Genomic DNA, 17,632 nt, shown 5'->3' on the forward strand with positions numbered 1-17,632 from the left:
TGCTCAACATGTTTTTCTATGAAAGACTTGCATTAAAAAAAATGCCATTTTAATCTTAATTTACTACTCGGAGCCTCTTTCAATACTAATGCTGTTTTTAAAACATTTTAAAACTATAAAGAATTAAACTTAATAATTCATTACACAGAAAGATTTATGATACGGAAATGTGTTTATACTAATTTTGAAGCCAGAACATTAGAAAGCCCCGATACAGGACCAAGCATATTTGGGAAAGTGGAGGTTTTGTAGCATCTCATCTAATTTCTTGCGCTTGTATGAAGGGCATTTCTTTTCTTTTTCCTTTTTATATGGCCACAAATGTGACATGTTGAATATTGATGAGTCTGACCTCCTGGGAGTTATAATATATGCACCCCTTTAAAATACAAATGCTGTTTAATTTATATGGTAAGCACATCGAAATTTGGAGATTAGCATTTTAATCAACTCTAATCTCAGTATTTTCAGCCTCCCCTACTTCTCCTCTCCTCTGTCCAAAAAGATTCCATAAACCCACTTTGGAAGTGACAGCTAATGTCATGTCCTGTAGAAGCAAGATCTGTGTGAAACAGAAGGCGACTCGGTCACTACCTTTCCTAAGCCACGCGTTCAAATACCTTAACAATCCATCCATTCAGCAAGTACTTATTGAAGGGCCAGACACATGCAGTAGCAGGGGGATCTGTGCGTGTGTGTGTGTGTGTGTGTGTGTGTGTGAGAGAGAGAGAGAGAGAGAGATATTATGTCGCCTCTAAATCGAACTTCAGCTTCAGTTTCTTCCCTCCCGCCCCCGGTGTAAAATTATCTTTTTTTTTTTTTTTTTTTTTTTTTCCTCATTGCAGGTTCGCGAGTTTTGAAGTTCCGTGCAAAGCTTCCCGCATCCGCTCTTGGAGGGAGGGGAGGGGAGACCAGGGGTTTTATTTTCCAGGTGGAGATCAACGCCTCCGTGCGTGGTGGCAGGAGGGAGGTCCACGAGTTCGAGGCCGGTGTAGACTACCCAGCGAAACCACCCTGCGAAATTCTTCAGCGTGGGAGACGAGATGAAACGTTTTTTTTTTTTTTTTTTTCCCGCCGGGCTCAGGGAGGAGCGGATGGGGGGCGGCGGGGGGGCGGCGGGGGGCGGGGAGCCCGGCGCGGGGCCGCGTCCTGCGCTGCCATTGGCGGGCGGGGAGCGCAGCGCCGAGCACGTTCGCGCCCGCCAGCGCCCGCCGGGGCCGCAAGCCGCAGCCGCGGGGACGGCGGCCGCCCGAGCCGGCGCGCAGCATGCAAAGCGGCGGCAGATGTGAGCCGGGCCAGCTGGGCGCTCCTCGGCCTCCTCGTCTCCGCACGGCCGGCGGCCCGGCTGCCCCACCGCTCCCGGACGCTCCCCTGGCCCCGGCGGGGGCCGACATGGCCTGAGTTGCCCCCGGGGGGCGCGGCGGCGGGATTGCACCATGGGGAACCAGGATGGGAAGCTCAAGAGGAGCGCAGGTGACGCTCCGCCCGAAGGCGGCGGCGCGGAGGATGCCGCGGGGCCCAGGGATGCGGAAACCACAAAGAAGGGGAGCGCGAGCAAGAAGGCGCTGGGCAAGCACCACGGCAAGGGGACCGGGGCCGGGGGCGGCGAGTCCGGCAAGAAGAAGAGCAAGTCCGATTCCAGAGCCTCGGTGTTTTCCAACCTGCGGATCCGCAAGAACCTGAGCAAGGGGAAAGGGGCCGGCGACTCCCGCGAGGACGCGCTGGACTCGCAGGCCCTGCAGGTCGGAGAGCTGGACAGCGCTCACTCCGTGGTCACCAAGACTCCGGACCTCAGCCTGTCCGCCGAGGAGACCGGCCTGTCGGATACGGAGTGTGCGGACCCTTTCGAGGTGACCCATGCAGGGGGGCCGAGGCCCGCCGAGGCTGGGGTACGAGTCCAGGCCGTCGCAGAGGATCTGGAAACTGCGGCCGGGACCCAGGATGGACAAAGGACCAGCTCCGGCTCGGACACGGACATCTACAGCTTTCACTCGGCTACGGAGCAAGAGGATTTGCTCTCAGACATCCAGCAGGCGATTCGCCTGCAGCAGCAGAAGCTGCAGCTCCAGGACTCCGGGGAGGAGCCTGCAGCGCCCCCCGCTGCCACCTCGCCACAGCCCGGGGCCTTCCTGGGCCTGGACCAGTTCCTGCTGGGATCGAGCGGCGGGGCCCCGGACCCTGGTCTGGACACTGGGCAGGCTCCGTCCACGCGGGTCGACTTGCCCGAGACCACCCCCAAGCCCCCGGCCCCCGAGCGTCCGCCGTCCCCCGCAGGCCGCCTGGCCTCCGAGGCTCCATCTGCGGTCACGGACTCGCTGTCGTGCGCAGCCTTCGCGTTTCCCGATGCCGGGGCAGGGGAGGGCGCGGCGGGAGTGCCAGGCGATGGGGACACGGACGAGGAGGTCGAGGAAGATGCTTTTGAGGATGCGACCCGAGGATCCCCGGGGGAGGAGTGGGGCCCGGAGGTGGGTGATGCTCCGCGGAGGCGGGAGGAGGAAGCCCAGGAGCGGACGCGTGGGCACGAGGTCCCTGCTGTCACCTCCCTGCCCGGCAGCCCGGCGCCCAGCCCCCGCTGCTTCAAGCCTTACCCGCTCATCACCCCCTGCTACATCAAGACCACCACCCGGCAGCTCAGCTCGCCCAATCACTCCCCGTCTGCGTCCCCCAACCAGAGCCCCAGGATCAAGAAGCGACCCGAGCCCTCCGCGAGCCGGAGCCCTAGAACTGCTTCGCCCCCGGCCGCAGCCCAGGCGGGGAAGCAGCGGCCGGAGGGCGGCCTGGCGGCGGGGCTCAGCCGCTCGGCGGACTGGACGGAGGAGCTGGGCGCCCGCACGCCGGGGCCCGGAGGCTCCGCGCACCTGCTGGGGAGCGGGGAGGCCGCGGACGGCGGCGGCGGGTCCCCAGCGTTGGCCACCAAGGCGTCTGGGGCCCCGGCTGCGGCGGATGGTTTCCAGAACGTATTCACAGGTGAGCGCGCCCTGCCGCGCACCTGCAGGTGGCAGGTCGCCTGCCAATCAGGGCTTTCCCCTGCCTCCCCGCCCCCTGCGCGGTCCGAGGGGACCAGGCCCTCCCTTTGCCTCCAGGCTCCTCCCCTCAGTGAATGCCTGTATCTACTTCTTGGCTTTCTATTTTCTTACGTGGTGTACAAAATAGCTCGCAGACCTTGTCGTTTGAGGTATCATTTATTCCAGCACATTCTCAAGGTGATCTATGACCACTTTAATACACACACACACACACACACACACACACACACACACACACGCATACATATGTGTATGCGACTGTCAATATGTACTTTCAGTCTCACCGCAACCTGGGGCATGAGTACTTCGTGAAGTGACTCCTGTGTGCTGATGCAAGCAAAGTTGATACATGCTCATAGAAAATGAATAAATAATGGACCTTAGTGATGATTTAGTTTATTTGTGATACTAGGGACTGAAAACAGCACCTTGTGCTTGCTAGACAGATCCTGTACTACTGAGCTATATCCTTAGCCGTTGTTATACTTTTAGTTAGAGAGTGTCACTTAAAAAGAACAGGTTGGCCTTGAACTCCCTCAGTAGCTCGGTCTTTGAACTTGGGATCAACCTGCCTCAGCCTCCAGAGTAGCTGAGAAGTGATCATTTCATTGTGTTTCATGATCCCCTGAGAACAGGCTGTGACCTGGAAGTGGTGAGGGCAAGAAGGTGAGAAGCAAATTCTACTTACATGTATGCTTTGATTCCAGGCATGCATGATCCTAGCTCTTGAGTTACATTTTTGGACTTTATCTCATTTTATATTGTTTAGTGAGTGCTGAGGATGAGACCCAGGGCCTTGTTAAAGTTGGTGAGCAATTGTGAGAAACCTCTTTTGTTGTCTTTTTAATTTATTTTTATTTTTATTTATTTATTTGAGAGGGGGAAAAGAGGGAGGAAGAGAGAGACAGAGACAGAGAGAATGGGAGTGCCAGGGCCTTCCACAACTGCAAAGGAACTCCAGATGCATGTGCCCCCTTGAGCATCTGGCTTACATGGGTCCTGGAGAATCGAACCAAGGTACTTTGGCTTTGCAGGCAAGCACCTTAACTGTTAAGCCATCTCTCTAGCCCTTGATGTCTTTTGTTTTGTTGTTGTTGCTTTGTTTTTGTTTTATAGGCTGACCTGGAACTCACTACATAGGCTTAGGTGGCCTTAAACTCGTAGCGATCCTCCTGAGTGCTGAGATAAAAGGTGTGCATCACCATTCCCATCTTCTTTTAATGTCTTCCCATTATACAGTTTTCTAAAAATAAGAACTATCTGCTTCATTAAGATTATTGCCGGGCGTGGTAGTGCACCCTTTCCTTTAATCCTGGCATTTGGGAGACAGAGGTAGGAGGATTGCCATGAGTTCAAGTCCACCCTGAGACTACATAGTGAATTCCAGGTCAGTCTGGGCTAGAGTGAGGAAAAAACAAAAACAAAAGCAAAATAAATAATAATAAGTAAATAAAAATAAAGTGTTCTTGGCTGGGTGTGGTAGTGCATGACTTTAATTCCAGCACTCCAGAGGCAGAGGTAGGAAGTTCACCAAGAGTTTGAGGCACCCTGAGACTACATAGTGAATTCCAGGTCAGTCTGGGTTAGAGTGAGGCCCTACCTTGAAAAAACAAAACAAAATAAAAAAAAAAAAAAAAAGAAAGAAAGCTGTGTTCTTGGTCTATATGTGGTGGTGCACTCCTTAATCCCAGCTCTCAGCAGGCTGAAGTAGGAGGACAGTCCCAACTTTAGGCCAGCCTGAGCCCCAAAGTGAGTTCCAGGTGGACTAGAGTGAGACCCTGCTTCAATAAAAGGAAAAAAAAAAAAAAAAACACCAAAAATGTGTTCTTTGGACTTGCATATCATTTTAATTTGCTAGTATTTTCCAGTTTGAAATTGGAAGCTCTTGAAGGAGCTGTTTTGGAAGCACCCTTTTTGCTGGTGTCTTCTTCACACTTTTCTTACTGGCGTTAAAGGCGCAGCTCCTCATTCCTTATGCAGATCACCGCTTCCCTTGACGGTGGGACGTAGCTGGGCCAGGCCAGCAGGTAGATTTTTGTGTAGCAGCTTTCAAATATTTGTCCGACTCATTCAGTGCTGCTCCAACAACAACAAAAAAAGCGAATAGCTTAATGGAACCTTGTGGTTGGTGGGGATGTGGATAGGAAAGAACTTGGCTCATTCCGAGGCAAAGGTGGAGGGAGAAGATATACCCACTGACTCACTTTTTTGGGTCCTGGCATATCACCAGTGTTTGGATGTTCAGCACTGGAAGACAATGTGTAGATAATTTTGAGAAAAAGTTACAGGACCTAACGCTTTCACTGATGAAAGAGCTTTTGTCTTCCTTTAACAGTAACACGATACCTTTGAATTGGCTCAATATATATGGCCTTCCTTTGGCTGAACGGTGATGTTGAGCCATAGGAAACTAGAGTTTTTTCAAGGTGGCACTGATGAAATCTTTCTTCTGGTGGAAGAAGGTCTTCAGGACCCCATTTCTGGGTTGCTGGCTCCTTTCCTGTCATTTGCCACCACTTTCTCCTCATCTTTTGCTGTTGTGAATATCTCAGTGATTGCCAGTGAGTTTCTTAGGGAAGAGGTTTTATGGCCTTGATTGTGCAGAAAATTTGGATCAGGTCATCGCCAGCTGCTTCTGAAGCAGGCACGATCATTGTAAGGATTGGCTTTATAATGTCTTTGATTTTTATGCTGTAGAATGAGCCTTATCAGGCCTGTAGGAAGAAACAGATGTTTCTCTCTTTTTACTGTACTGTAAACTTTAGTTAGAGAATTCAGGTGAAAGATTTCTATCCCCGGTGTATTCCTTGGGTGGGGATATAAAAACATGAGGTTGCCCCAAACACTACTTGATTTTATTTATTTTAATTTTTTCTTATTGACAACTTTCATAATTGTGTATCATAACCCATGGTAATTCCCTCCCTCCCTGTTCTTTCCCTTTGAAACTCTATTCTCCATCATATCCCCTCCCCATCTCAATTAGTCTCTCTTTCATTTTGATGTCATGATCTTTTCCTCCTATTATGATGGTCTTGTGTAAGTAGTGTCAGACACTGTGAGGTCATGGATATCCAGGCCACTTTGTGTCTGGAAGAGCACGTTGTAAGGAGTCCTATTCTTCCTTTGGCTCTTACATTCTTTCCGCCACCTCTTCTGCAATGGACCCTGAGCCTTGGAAGGTGTGATAGAAATATTGCAGTGCTGAGCACTCCTCTGTCACTTCTTCTCAGCACCATGATGCCTTCTGAGTCATCCCAAGGTCACTGGCATCTGAAAAGAGAAGGTTCTCTAATCAAAAGTGAGAGTAGCATTAATATATGGGTATGAACATTAAGAGAAGTGCTTACTGGGTAGTTTGGTGAGCATAGTATATACATTTAGCCAGACAGCAGCAGCTGTTACACCCCTAGGGCTCATATTCTCTCCCATGGAGTGGGCCTCCAGTCAAATTAGAGAGCAGTTGGTTTCCCCCATAACAGAGATGTCAATATTGTACACATTGGCTCATTTGGTCTGGCTGGCCAAATTTAAGGCATGTAAGGTCTACTGTTGAGTATGTCCACTGGTGATTTCTCTTTCTCCCATTGAACTGCAGGCAGAATGGCTTCTTCCAGCTTTCTGTCAGCTGGTCTACATGGAAGAGGTTTTCAGCTCAGCTCTAGCAGGATTTCTCAGTGAACTTGCAGCCCAAGTATGTAGAGTCTTCAGCAATGGGGTCTTACCATCTATTCCTGTTGGGAAACCAAGAGCCTGAGCAATGGCCTGTAATGTTTTGGGGGCATCAGTGACCTCCCTGGTCAACAACTCACTGGAAGGCATCCCATCCCTGGCACCGAAAATTTTCTAGTAACAATCTATGGCTTCTGGGTATTCCATTGTCCAAAAAAGTAGGTTTCCGTATGACTTGTTTAAATTTTTTTGTTATTTATTTGGGAGTGACAGAGAGAAAGATGCTGACACAAAGAGAGAGAGAGATGGAGAGATTGGGTATGCCAGCCCCTCTAGCCGCTGCAAACGAACTCCAGATGCGTGCCCCCCCTTGTGCATCTGGCTAATGTGGGTCCTGGGGAATTGAGCCTGGAACTGAACTGGAGTCCTTAGGCTTCACAGGCAATCGCTTCACTGCTAAGCCATCTCTCCAGCCCATTAAAAAATTTTTTTTGGTTCCTTTTATTTATTTATTTGAAAGCATCAGACACAGAGAGAAAGAGAGAGAGAGAGAAAGAGGGGGGGGAGAGAGAGAGGGAGGGAGGGAGAGAAAATATGACTTATTTATATTCTCTTAGATTTGTTGTTGTTGTTGTTTTGAGGTAGAATCTCAGTCTAGCCCAGGCTGACCTGGAATTCACTATGGAGTCTCAGGGTGGCCTCGAATTCACGGCAGTCCTCCTACCTCTGCCTCTGAGTGCTGGGATTAAAGATGTGTGCCACCACGCCCAGATCCTCTTAGATTTTGATTAGCCCACCCTCCACCTTTCCTTTATTCAGTCTTTTCCCATGACCTCACTTAGGCCTTTTCACCCCCATTAATCTGTTCTTCTACTTACATATATATAATACCATCCTATTAGGTCCCCCCTCCTTCCCTTTCTATTCTCTTTATATCATCTTTCTAGCTGACTGGCCTCTGCTACTGAGTTTTATTCCTACTCACATAGAAGTCCAATCAATTATTTGTAGTTAGGATCCACATATGAGAAAGAACATGTGACGTTTGGGTTTCCAGACCTGGGTTACCTCACTAAATATAATCCTTTCCAGATCCATCCATTTTCTTGAAAATTTCCTAATGTTATTTTTCTTTACCACTGAGTAGAACTCCATTGTAAAAATGTGTCACATCTTCATTATCCACTCATCAGTTGAGGGACATCTAGGCTGGTTCCATTTCCCAGCTATTGTGAATAAAGCAGCAGTAAACATGGTTGAACAAGTATTTCTAAGGTAGTGAGATGAGTCCTTAGGATATCTGCCTAGGAGTGGTATAGCTGAGTCATATTGTAAATCTCTTTTGAGCTGTCTCAGGAACCTCCACACTGATTTCCACAATGGCTGAACCAGATTGCATTCCCGCCAGCAGTGTAGAAGGATTCCTTTTTTTTCTGTGTCCTCACTAGCATTTATGATCATTTGTTTTCATGATGGTAGCCATTCTGACATGAGTGAGATGGAATCTCAATGTAATTTTATCTTTTTCTTTTTGCTTATTTTTATTTATTTATTTGAGAGTGACAGACAGAAAGAGGGGGGGGGGGCATGCACCAGGGCCTTGAGCCTCTGCAAACAAACTCCAGATGCATGTACCATCTTGTGCATCTGGCTTACGTGGGTCCTGGGGAATCAAGCCCTGAACCAGGGTCCTTAGGTTTCACAGGCAAGCGCTTAACCACTAAGCCATCTCTCCAGCCCCCTGAATGTAATTTTAATCTGCATTTCCCTGATGGCTAAGGATGTAGAACATTTTTTCAGATGTTTATATGCCATCTGTATTAATTATTTTGAGAACTCTATTTAGTTCCATAGCCCATTTTTTAATTGGGGTGACTTGATTTTGTTTATGAAGAAACTTATAATGTTGGGTGGGGATGTAATTCAGAAGATAGAGTTCTTGCCTAGCATGTACAAAGCCTGGGCTTGATTCCCAGCAGTGCATAAAATTAGGTGTGGTGGTACACACTTGGGTGGCGGAGGCAGGCAGATAAATTCAAAGTCACCTGGAATGGTGGCACATGCCTTTAATCCCAGCACTTGGGAGGCAGAGGTAGGAGGATCGCTGTGAATTCAAGGCCACCCTACAACCACATAGTGATTTCCAGTTCAGCCTGGGCTAGAGCAAGACCTTACCTTGAAAAACTAAAACAAAACAATATAAAAAAAAAAATCCTAAAATAGAAAAGTTCACAGTCATCAGTTGTATAGTGAGTTTGAGTTTGCCTGGGCTACCTGACATCTTATCCATAATCCTTTCCCACCCTGCAAAAGAAACTTAGAGTGTCTTAGGGCATCACAATATTATTATTATTATTTTTGTTTGTTTGCCTGGCCTGGTGGTGTACACCTTTAATCCCAGCACTTGGGAGGCAGAAGTAGGAGGATTGCCATGAGTTGGTGGCCACGCTGAGATTACATAGTGAATTCCAGGTCAGCCTGGGCTAGAGTGAGACCCTACCTCGAAAAAAAAAAAAAAAATCTAGTTAACTTTTTGAAACAAGAAACCTTTGTGGGGAGGGATATGATGGAGAATGGAATTTCAAAGGGGAAAGTGGGGGCAGGGAGAGGGAGGATATTACCATGGGATACTTTTTATAATCATGGAAAATGTTAATAAAAATTGAGAGAAAAAAGAAATCTTTAGAAAAACTAAATTGAGTCACAAGTTAAATTATAAAGTTCAAGGCCACTATAAATGAAGGTCAGATGCTTGTGCCACTTCTTGTTTTCTGGCCTTATAAGGGTAGCTTGGAAATTGAACTCTGACTGCACCTTTAACTGCTGATCCATCTTCCTAGCCCCTAATAACTTTGATTTTTTTCTTTTTCTTTTTCTTTTCCAAATTTTTTTTTCAAGATAGGGTTTCACCCTAGTCCAGGGTGACCTAGAACTTACTCTGTAGTTCCAAGCTGGCCTCAAGCTCACAGTGATCCTCCTACCTCTCGCCTCTTGAGTTCTAGGATTAAAGGTGATTAGTTATTTTTTTAATATTTTATTTTTATTTATTTATTTGAATTTATTTCATGGAGAGAACGAGAGATTGAGAGAGAGAGAGACAGAGGAGAGAATGGGCATGCTAGGGCCTTCAGCCACTGCAGAGGAACTCCAGATGTATGTGCCACTTTGTGCATCTGACTAACCTGGGTCCTGGGGAATCAAACCTGGGTCCTTTGGTTTTGCAGGCAAACACCTTAAATGCTAAGCCATCCCTCCAGCCCAAAGGTGATTTGTTTTTAAGGACATAATTTAGATAGGCAGCTTACTGGATTGTTTAAGTTAGTTCACTTGTCTGAGCCTCATTTCCCTTATAGGATAACTAAGGAGGAAGAAGTGTATTTCCATAATGTTGTAAGGACACATCGTTTTCAATATTTTGCGGGAAAAAATGGAGATGTTCCTTTTTCATCTTAAAACAGGCCCAACCCTGTATGCTTCTTGTCCATCTTGAAATGAGAACCTCTGAACCTCTCCCTCCATCATGATGTTCCTCCTAGGCATGTGGGGCCAAGCAACTAAACCCTCTGAGAGCATGAGCTAAAGTAAACCTTTCCTTTTTTAACCTGTTTCTGACAGGTATTTTGGCCACAGCAATGAGAAAAGTGACTAACATGCTTTTCCAGTTCTCCTTTCACATTATATTCCCTCAGTGTGCTTTTCATCACCTCTATGAGGTGCTTGACTTCCAGAGACTCTGCTGTGGCCACACAGAATTTAAAAAGGTCTTACAGCCGGGCATCATGGTACATGCCTTTAATCCTTACAGTCAGCCGTGATGGTGCACAGTTTTTTTGTTGTTTATTTTTATTTATTTATTTGAGAGTGACAGAAAGAGGCAGAGAGAGAGAGAGAGAGAAAGAGGCAGAGAGAGAGTGTGTGTGAGAGTGAGAGAATGGGCGTGCCAGGGCCGCCAGCCACTGCAAATGAACTACAGATGCATGCACCACCTTGTGCATCTGGCTTACATGGGTCCTGGGGAATTGAGCCTCGAAACAGGGTCCTTAGGCTTCAGAGGCAAGCGCTGAACCACTAAGTCATCTCTCCAGCCCGCTGCACAGTTTTAATCCCAGAATTTGCAGGCTGGGTAGGATGATCTCTGCGAGGTTCATGTCAGTCTACTCTGGAGTAAGACCCTGCTCAAAAAAAAAAAAAAAAAAGAGGTCTTATAGATCAAATCCAGGGCCTCTTATATGCTAAGCAGTGGTATGTAAGTGGGCCACATTTTCAACCTGGTAATGTGCTGAGGCTGGTTAAAAGTCTAGACATCTCATATGATAAGTTGTGATGCTAAATCATCTCTGACAGGAATCCTTCCAGTCAGTTATGTGCTTAATCTGTCTGTCTTTTAAAAAAAATTTTAAAATACATGAATCAAAGTTTAATGTGCCTTAAAAAGCCCACTGGCATCTTTGGGCACATCGTTGGGGCTGCCCTTAAGTGCTGTTTAAATGTGGGGGCAGTGGCCTCAGTCTGCTGAAGTTTGTGGTTCTGTCTTTAGTTTCTTTCCTTCTTCTCTGCAGTTGATTCTTGGGGCTATTTTTAGTTTCTCTTCAACTCCATATAATTTGACTTTTCTGACTAATTTGTTACTGGCCTGTAAAGCCTAGAATTATGACATTAGCTACATTGTCACCCTTCCTCTCAATGCCAAGCTCAGTGTATTATGCAATTACCGCTATCCTTACAGTATTTTTGATCTATGGTTGCTTTTTACTTTTCCAACAAACCAAAGGTCACACAACTGAACTAACTTGCCCAAGGGCAGTAACCTGGTAGGCTGCTCATCCAGGGTATGTATACACACACACACACACACACACACACACACACACACACACACACTTGTTAACCTGTCTAGAAGAAAGCCTTGAGCTTTGAGGATAATTGATAAACGGTTTGGGCCTTAGAACTTGACTTCTGTCAGCTCAGATTGGCCTCTGTAAGGTTCCCTTGGTTATTGTGTCAGTAGAAAGAAGGACCCTCTATAGGAGTATACATTTTCTCATATGGATTTTTAAGTCATTATACTGAACATTTTTAAGGCCTGAACCAGGCTGGGGAAATGGCTCAGTGGCTAAAGGCACTTGCTTGCAAAGCCTGATGGTTCAGGGTTCAACTCCCCAGTACTTACCTAGACAGATGCACAAAGTGGCACATGCATCTGGAGTTTGTTTGCAGGGGGTAGATGCACTGGCACTCTCTCCTTCCCTCTCTTCTTGTAAATAAATAAACACACAATTAAGGCCTGAGAGCTGGGCATAGTGGCATACGCCTTTACTCCCAGCATGCAGATTGCCATGAGTTTGAGGGCATCCTGAGACTACATAGTGAATTCCAGGTCAGTCTGGGCTAGAGTGAGACTCTACCTCAATAAGCAAACAAACAAAAAATTAATTAAGGCCCAAATCATCTTATTTCCAGCAATAGCACCTAATGTATAAAATAATTAAAGGGGATGTCTTTGATACTTACATGTAAACTATACAAGGACCAGGGTATTCAGATGCTGTCTTTATCTCTAAATTCTGCCCTGCTGGGTTCCAAATAACAGAAAATGTTTGACAGCATAACCTGTGACTGAGAGCATTGTTAAGTCATTTTTGTTTGCTCTGAAAAATCCTTTCTTGCGTGTGTGTGTGTGTGTGTGTGTGTGTGTGTGTGTGTGTGTGTACTGTGCCTTGGCTCTTGGTCAAGTGCCCCACTAGTTTCAGCGATGGGCTTAATGACTGCCTTAGAGCTAAGGACTGGCCTGGTTCTCGGGCACTTAAGCCTTTGGGCCTGAGCCAAGCATGCCGAAACGGAACAGGTGCTTTTTACCGCTTCTCCTTCCGATCCTATTTTTGAAACGTTCTTAAAAAGATGTTGGATGATGGGAGCGGTTTTTCTACCCACTGTTATTCTGTGTTTTTTTTTAATCTTTTTTTTTTTTTTTCTGTTTAGCTAAATGACGCTGCTTTTTCTCGTATGTATGGAAGTGGGGGAACGATGTGTGCCCACTGCTAAGACGTGAAGAGTTAGTGAAATCTCGTAAATAAAGCCTGTGCAGCTTGGCCGGGTGGGGGCCTGATAGATGCTTACCTGGTGCAGATGCCGTGCTTCACCTGACTTGCTTTCTTAGTAGTGGTGGGGCGTGGTGGTGCACGCCTTTAATTCCGGCACTTGGGAAGCAGAGATAGGAGGCTCACCATGAGTTCAAGGCCACCCTGAGACTACATCAAAAAAGAGAGAGAGAGAGAGGTCAGAATGTAGATGTGTTAAAAGAGAGCTAAATAAGACTGAAATTGCGCATAAAATTTTGGCAGAAAATAAGTCGGCTGTATACTTACTGAAAATATTCATAGTCATTACATTAACAAGCAGTTTATTTTTATTCATTTTACTTTTCTTCCTCCCCCCCCCTTCCTACCTTTCTCATTTTCTATGATTGGAAGCATTTTTGTCACTTGACTGAGATTGTATTTTTCTGGCGGTTTTGACAAAGCATATGATGATGATGTGGTTGTAAGATTAGGAAGGGGTGTGTGGTGGCACACACCTCTATCCCAGCATTCAGGAGGCTGACGTAGGAGGATTGCTGTGAGTTCAAGTTCAGTCTGGAGCTATAGAGTGAGTTAAAGTTCAGCCTGGGCTAGAGTGAGACCTCACTGTCACTGTTGGGAGGTGGAGGAGATAATATGGGATTAGGGGAGTGTTCTGCTTATTAGAAGAATGATGGGAACCCAGTATGGTTGCCTGTACTTTGAATCCTGGCAGGTGAGAAACTTAGGTGGGAAAATCCAAGAAAATTCCAGACCAGCCTGGGCAACCTTTTGAGTTCTGGCCCAGCACACATCTGGCCACAACGGTCTGACTGCCCAGCCTTTGTCTCCCATGATTCTCTTGCTGAGCTCACCGCTTCAGACAAACTAACTATGGTAGCATGAATGTGGTAGTTGGGTGTATGGCCACATAGACTCAGGTGTTTATTAAACTTGAACTTGTACCTTGAACCCCTAGCAGGCCGATCCCTGCTCCAGGGGGCGTGTCAATCCGACAAGATCTTGGAGTCCAGCCCTAAGGTGTGTGGAGAACAGTTCAGAGCTCTGGCTGTTAGATGTCTTCCTGCTTGGATCTATATGGATCTTTATTGGTCTGTGGTGCTTCCCTGGATCTGTGAGCCTGAAATAAACCCTTTCCTTCTATATGCTGCTTCTGGTCGAGCAGTTGTCCCAGCAACACGAACTTGACCTCAGCGCTATCGATCTGCTGTTCCCATGAGCACTAACATGTCTACTGTTGTATGCGCAGAGCAGATCTACTGTTCTTAAGAGCAGTGGCATGTCTTCTTCTATGAGCAGTAACATATCTACTGTCTGTCCCATGAGCAGTAACGTATTTCCTGTTCTACGTACATATATTTTATTGTCTCAGTGCTGTGCCTCTGCCTTGCAGTTGTATCTTTCCGAAGCTCACAGTTTCTTCCTGTTAGTACTTGAATCTAAACTTGAGAAATGCCAGCCTCTTGGCACAATCAAAATCAATTCTTTCCATTGAAGTGAAGGTGAAATGGTTATGGGAGGAGATTATGGCAGAGAACGGCACTTACTTCTGGACTTCGGTTTGGGAAAGAAATGAGATTACCAGAATTCTGAACTTCCAATTATGTGAGTACGTGTGTGTGTGTGTGTGTGTGTGTGTGTTTTGAAAAGGTAGTGAGAATCAAAGCCAGGGCCTTTATTGTATAACAACTTCCTTCTTCCCTGGAGGAGAGAGGCTTAGGAGGCAAATGCATCTGGGAGGCTGCAGTTTACCAGGTCATATGACCCCTTACTAAGTGGGCACCTGGGGGTCGGAGGCAGGACAGAGCGCTCTCTGATCAGCTGCCCACAAGTCCTTCAGCAAGCTCCAGGCTGCAGCTTCCAGGACGGGTCACCTATGCTGGGGTGAGCTTTTGGGTGATGCAACTGCTTTTGAGTGACCCGTGTTCCTGTAAGTAACCCCTCACCTGTAGGAATAACTGCTTTATGAATGACCCCAGTAACTTCATTCGTTCACCAAAATTGGACTTGGGTACCACTGTGCTTTGGTCTGTCATCCATGCTCTATCTGGGTGAAGAGATAATACATTTGCATCTCCCCAGGGAAAAAGTTTCACTCAACAGCCTTACATATGCTAAGCAGGCATTCTACCACTAAGCTATAACTTTATCCTCAAACCAATGGTTTTTCAAGGTAGGGTCTCGTTCCAGGTCACGCTGACCTGGAATTCACTATGTAGTCTCAGGCTGACCTCGAACTCACAGTGGTCCTCCTAACTCTGCCTTCCCTAGCTTCAAATATAACTTTGAGAATGAAAGAAGAGGTAGCCCTACGTGTTGCTGAACACCAGTAATCCCAGCACTTGAGAGGCAGAGGTAGGAGGACCACTGTGAGCTCGAGGCCAACCTGAGACTACATAGTGAATTTCTGGTCAACCTGAGCTGGAGTGAGACTTTACCTCAAAACAAAACAAAACAAACAAACAAAAATAAAAACACCAAAAAGGAAAAATAGGGAACTTTTTTTTTTCATTTCTCTGTCATGCTCACTTTTATATTGAAGTAGTAACGGCATTTAGCATTCAGGGAGTAGTAGGAAGAAACAAATTATGACTTAATATCGGCATAATTTTACCAACTGTGACAAAACTTCCTTGAGGCTTTAAAAATATTTAGTATATATACAATGCAATTACTAATCAATTTGACATGGTAGAAATGTAAGGTAGGTGTGGTGGTTTGATGCTAGTGTCCCCCATAAACTCAGGTGTTCTGGCTGCTAGGTTCCCAGCTGATGGAGATTAGGGAATTAACGCCTCCTGAGGCAGTGTATTGTTGGGGCGGGCTTATGGGTGTTATAGCCAGTTTCCCCACACTCTCCTGTTGCTGTTGTCCACTTTATGTTGGTCAGGGAGTGATGTCTACCCTCTGCTCATGCCATCATTTTCCCCTGCCATCGTGGAGCTTCCCCTTGAGCCTGTAAGCCAAAATAAACCTCTTTTTCCCACAAGCTGCTTTTGGTTGGGTGATTTCTACCAGCAATGTGAACCTGACTGCAACAGTAAAGTGGTACCAAGGAGTGGGATTGCTGCTAGACCCCTGACTGTGTGGCTTTGGCCTTTTGGAGCTGATTTTTCAAGAGGAATGTGGAAGGATGTGAAACCTTGGCCTAAGAGATGCCTTGCAGTGCTGTAAGTACAGCTTGATTGACTATTCTGGTCAGAGCTGCAAGACCTGAATGTAGTTCAGAGCTATGGACTGTGAGGTTTGGCTTATGAGGGTGAAAAAGAGCTTTGCTTGGACTGGGCTAGCAGCTTGTGTGAGAAGTTTGCTCTTATGCCCGTGTCCTGAGAAGTTGTGCAGGGTTGCTTTGCATGGAAATGAACTGGTGTGAGCAGAGGGACATGGCACAGAAAGAAAAAATCTTTGGGTAAACTGATGCCTGTTCAGCTGCTGCAATTGAGAGATTACAACCTTTGAGGTTGGGCTAGCTGACCAGCACTGGGGAAACAGGAAGAATGTAGACTCTTTTGAAGGGGCCTGAGTGCTCAAGGAGTGTCCTGTTCTGCAAGGTCTGCTTTAGCCCCCCCCCCCCAATTAACAAATTGGCACCCTACCTGGTATTGTGGAGTATAAGAAATGCAGGAAAGAGAGGATCATTGAGTTTGCAATGTGGTCTTTTGTTTGTTTTGGAAATGGCCATGGACAGTGTGAAGGAGGTTTGCTGGATGCTCACATGGAGAGACCTCATGGGGTCATGAAGATGAACCCTGGATTGCAATGGAGACCCAGTGGAGATGCTGGGACCACGAGATGGCTGCTAAGTAAAGCTGCCAGCCCTGTTAAAGTTTTATAGGACTGTGAGTAGCCTAGCTGGAGGGGTGGAATTGGAACCCCAGAGACTTGTTGCTGGTTGGAATTATTGGACTTGGAGATTTGTCACTGGCTAGAGTTGTTTGACTTGAAGTTACAGAGTTTGATGTTTGTTCTATTTAAATCATATATTGCTTGAGTGTTTCTTTGCTATGCCCAATGCCATCTTTTGCAGTGTGAAGGTTTATTCTGTGTCATTATGGGTTTTGGGTGATTTTTTGGTATTGTGGCTCAGTTAAAAGATCTTGAACTATGGGGATGTATAAACATCATTGTAATTGATAAAAACTATGGGGACTTTTAAAGTTAGACTGAATGCATTACATTTTACATCATGGATGGCTATGGAGGCCAGGGGTGAAATATGGTGGTTTGATTTTGGTGTCCCCCATAAACTTAGGTGTTCTGGCTGCTAGATTCCCAGCTGACAGAGATTTGGGAATGCCTCCTGGAGGGACTGTATTGTTGGGGGCAGACTTACGGGTGTTATAGCCAATTTCCCCATGCCAGTGTTTGGCACACCCTCCTGTTCCTGTTGTCTACATTATGTTGGCCAGGGGGTGATGTCCACCCTCTGCTCACGCCATCTTTTTCCACTGCCATCGTGGAGCTTCCCCTCAAGCCTATAAGTCAAAATAAACCTCTTTTTTTTTCCCCACAAGCTGCTCTTGGTTGGGTGATTTCTACCAGCAATGCAAACCTGACTGCAACAGTAGGTGTAACATTAATGTTAGGAGATTAAGTCACATTTACTGGATACTGTAAGAGGCAATAGTGCTGGAGACTTCCCTTTGACTCCAGCCGCATGAGTGAGGAAGGGAAACTGATGTCTTCCTCCTGTACCAAGTGTGGACAGGCTAGGAACATTCCTGCAATTCCTTGGAAGCCCATTCTGGCTTCAGTATACCATGGTCCCACTGGAAGCCTTATTACTGGTTATGCTGCAGCTGCGATGGGCTAAAAATAATCCCTTTATTGTTCAGGAGAGATGAAATTCGTACTTGA

General features: G+C 46.6%; 1 protein-coding gene across 1 annotated transcript in view; it reads left to right on the forward strand.

Annotated features, from left to right (window-relative positions):
- Positions 1 to 1,407: 1,407 nt before the first annotated feature.
- Fmn2 (formin 2) overlaps positions 1,408 to 17,632 on the forward strand; it is a 389,007-nt gene continuing 372,782 nt past the window's right edge. The window contains exon 1 of the mRNA XM_045142437.1: positions 1,408 to 2,967. Within this exon, the coding sequence (XP_044998372.1) occupies positions 1,437 to 2,967 (1,531 nt within the window). The 5' untranslated portion in view covers positions 1,408 to 1,436. The remainder of the gene's footprint in view (positions 2,968 to 17,632) is intronic.

Source organism: Jaculus jaculus, chromosome 1 (genome assembly GCF_020740685.1).
Source record: "Jaculus jaculus isolate mJacJac1 chromosome 1, mJacJac1.mat.Y.cur, whole genome shotgun sequence".
Taxonomy (NCBI): Eukaryota; Metazoa; Chordata; class Mammalia; order Rodentia; family Dipodidae; genus Jaculus; species Jaculus jaculus.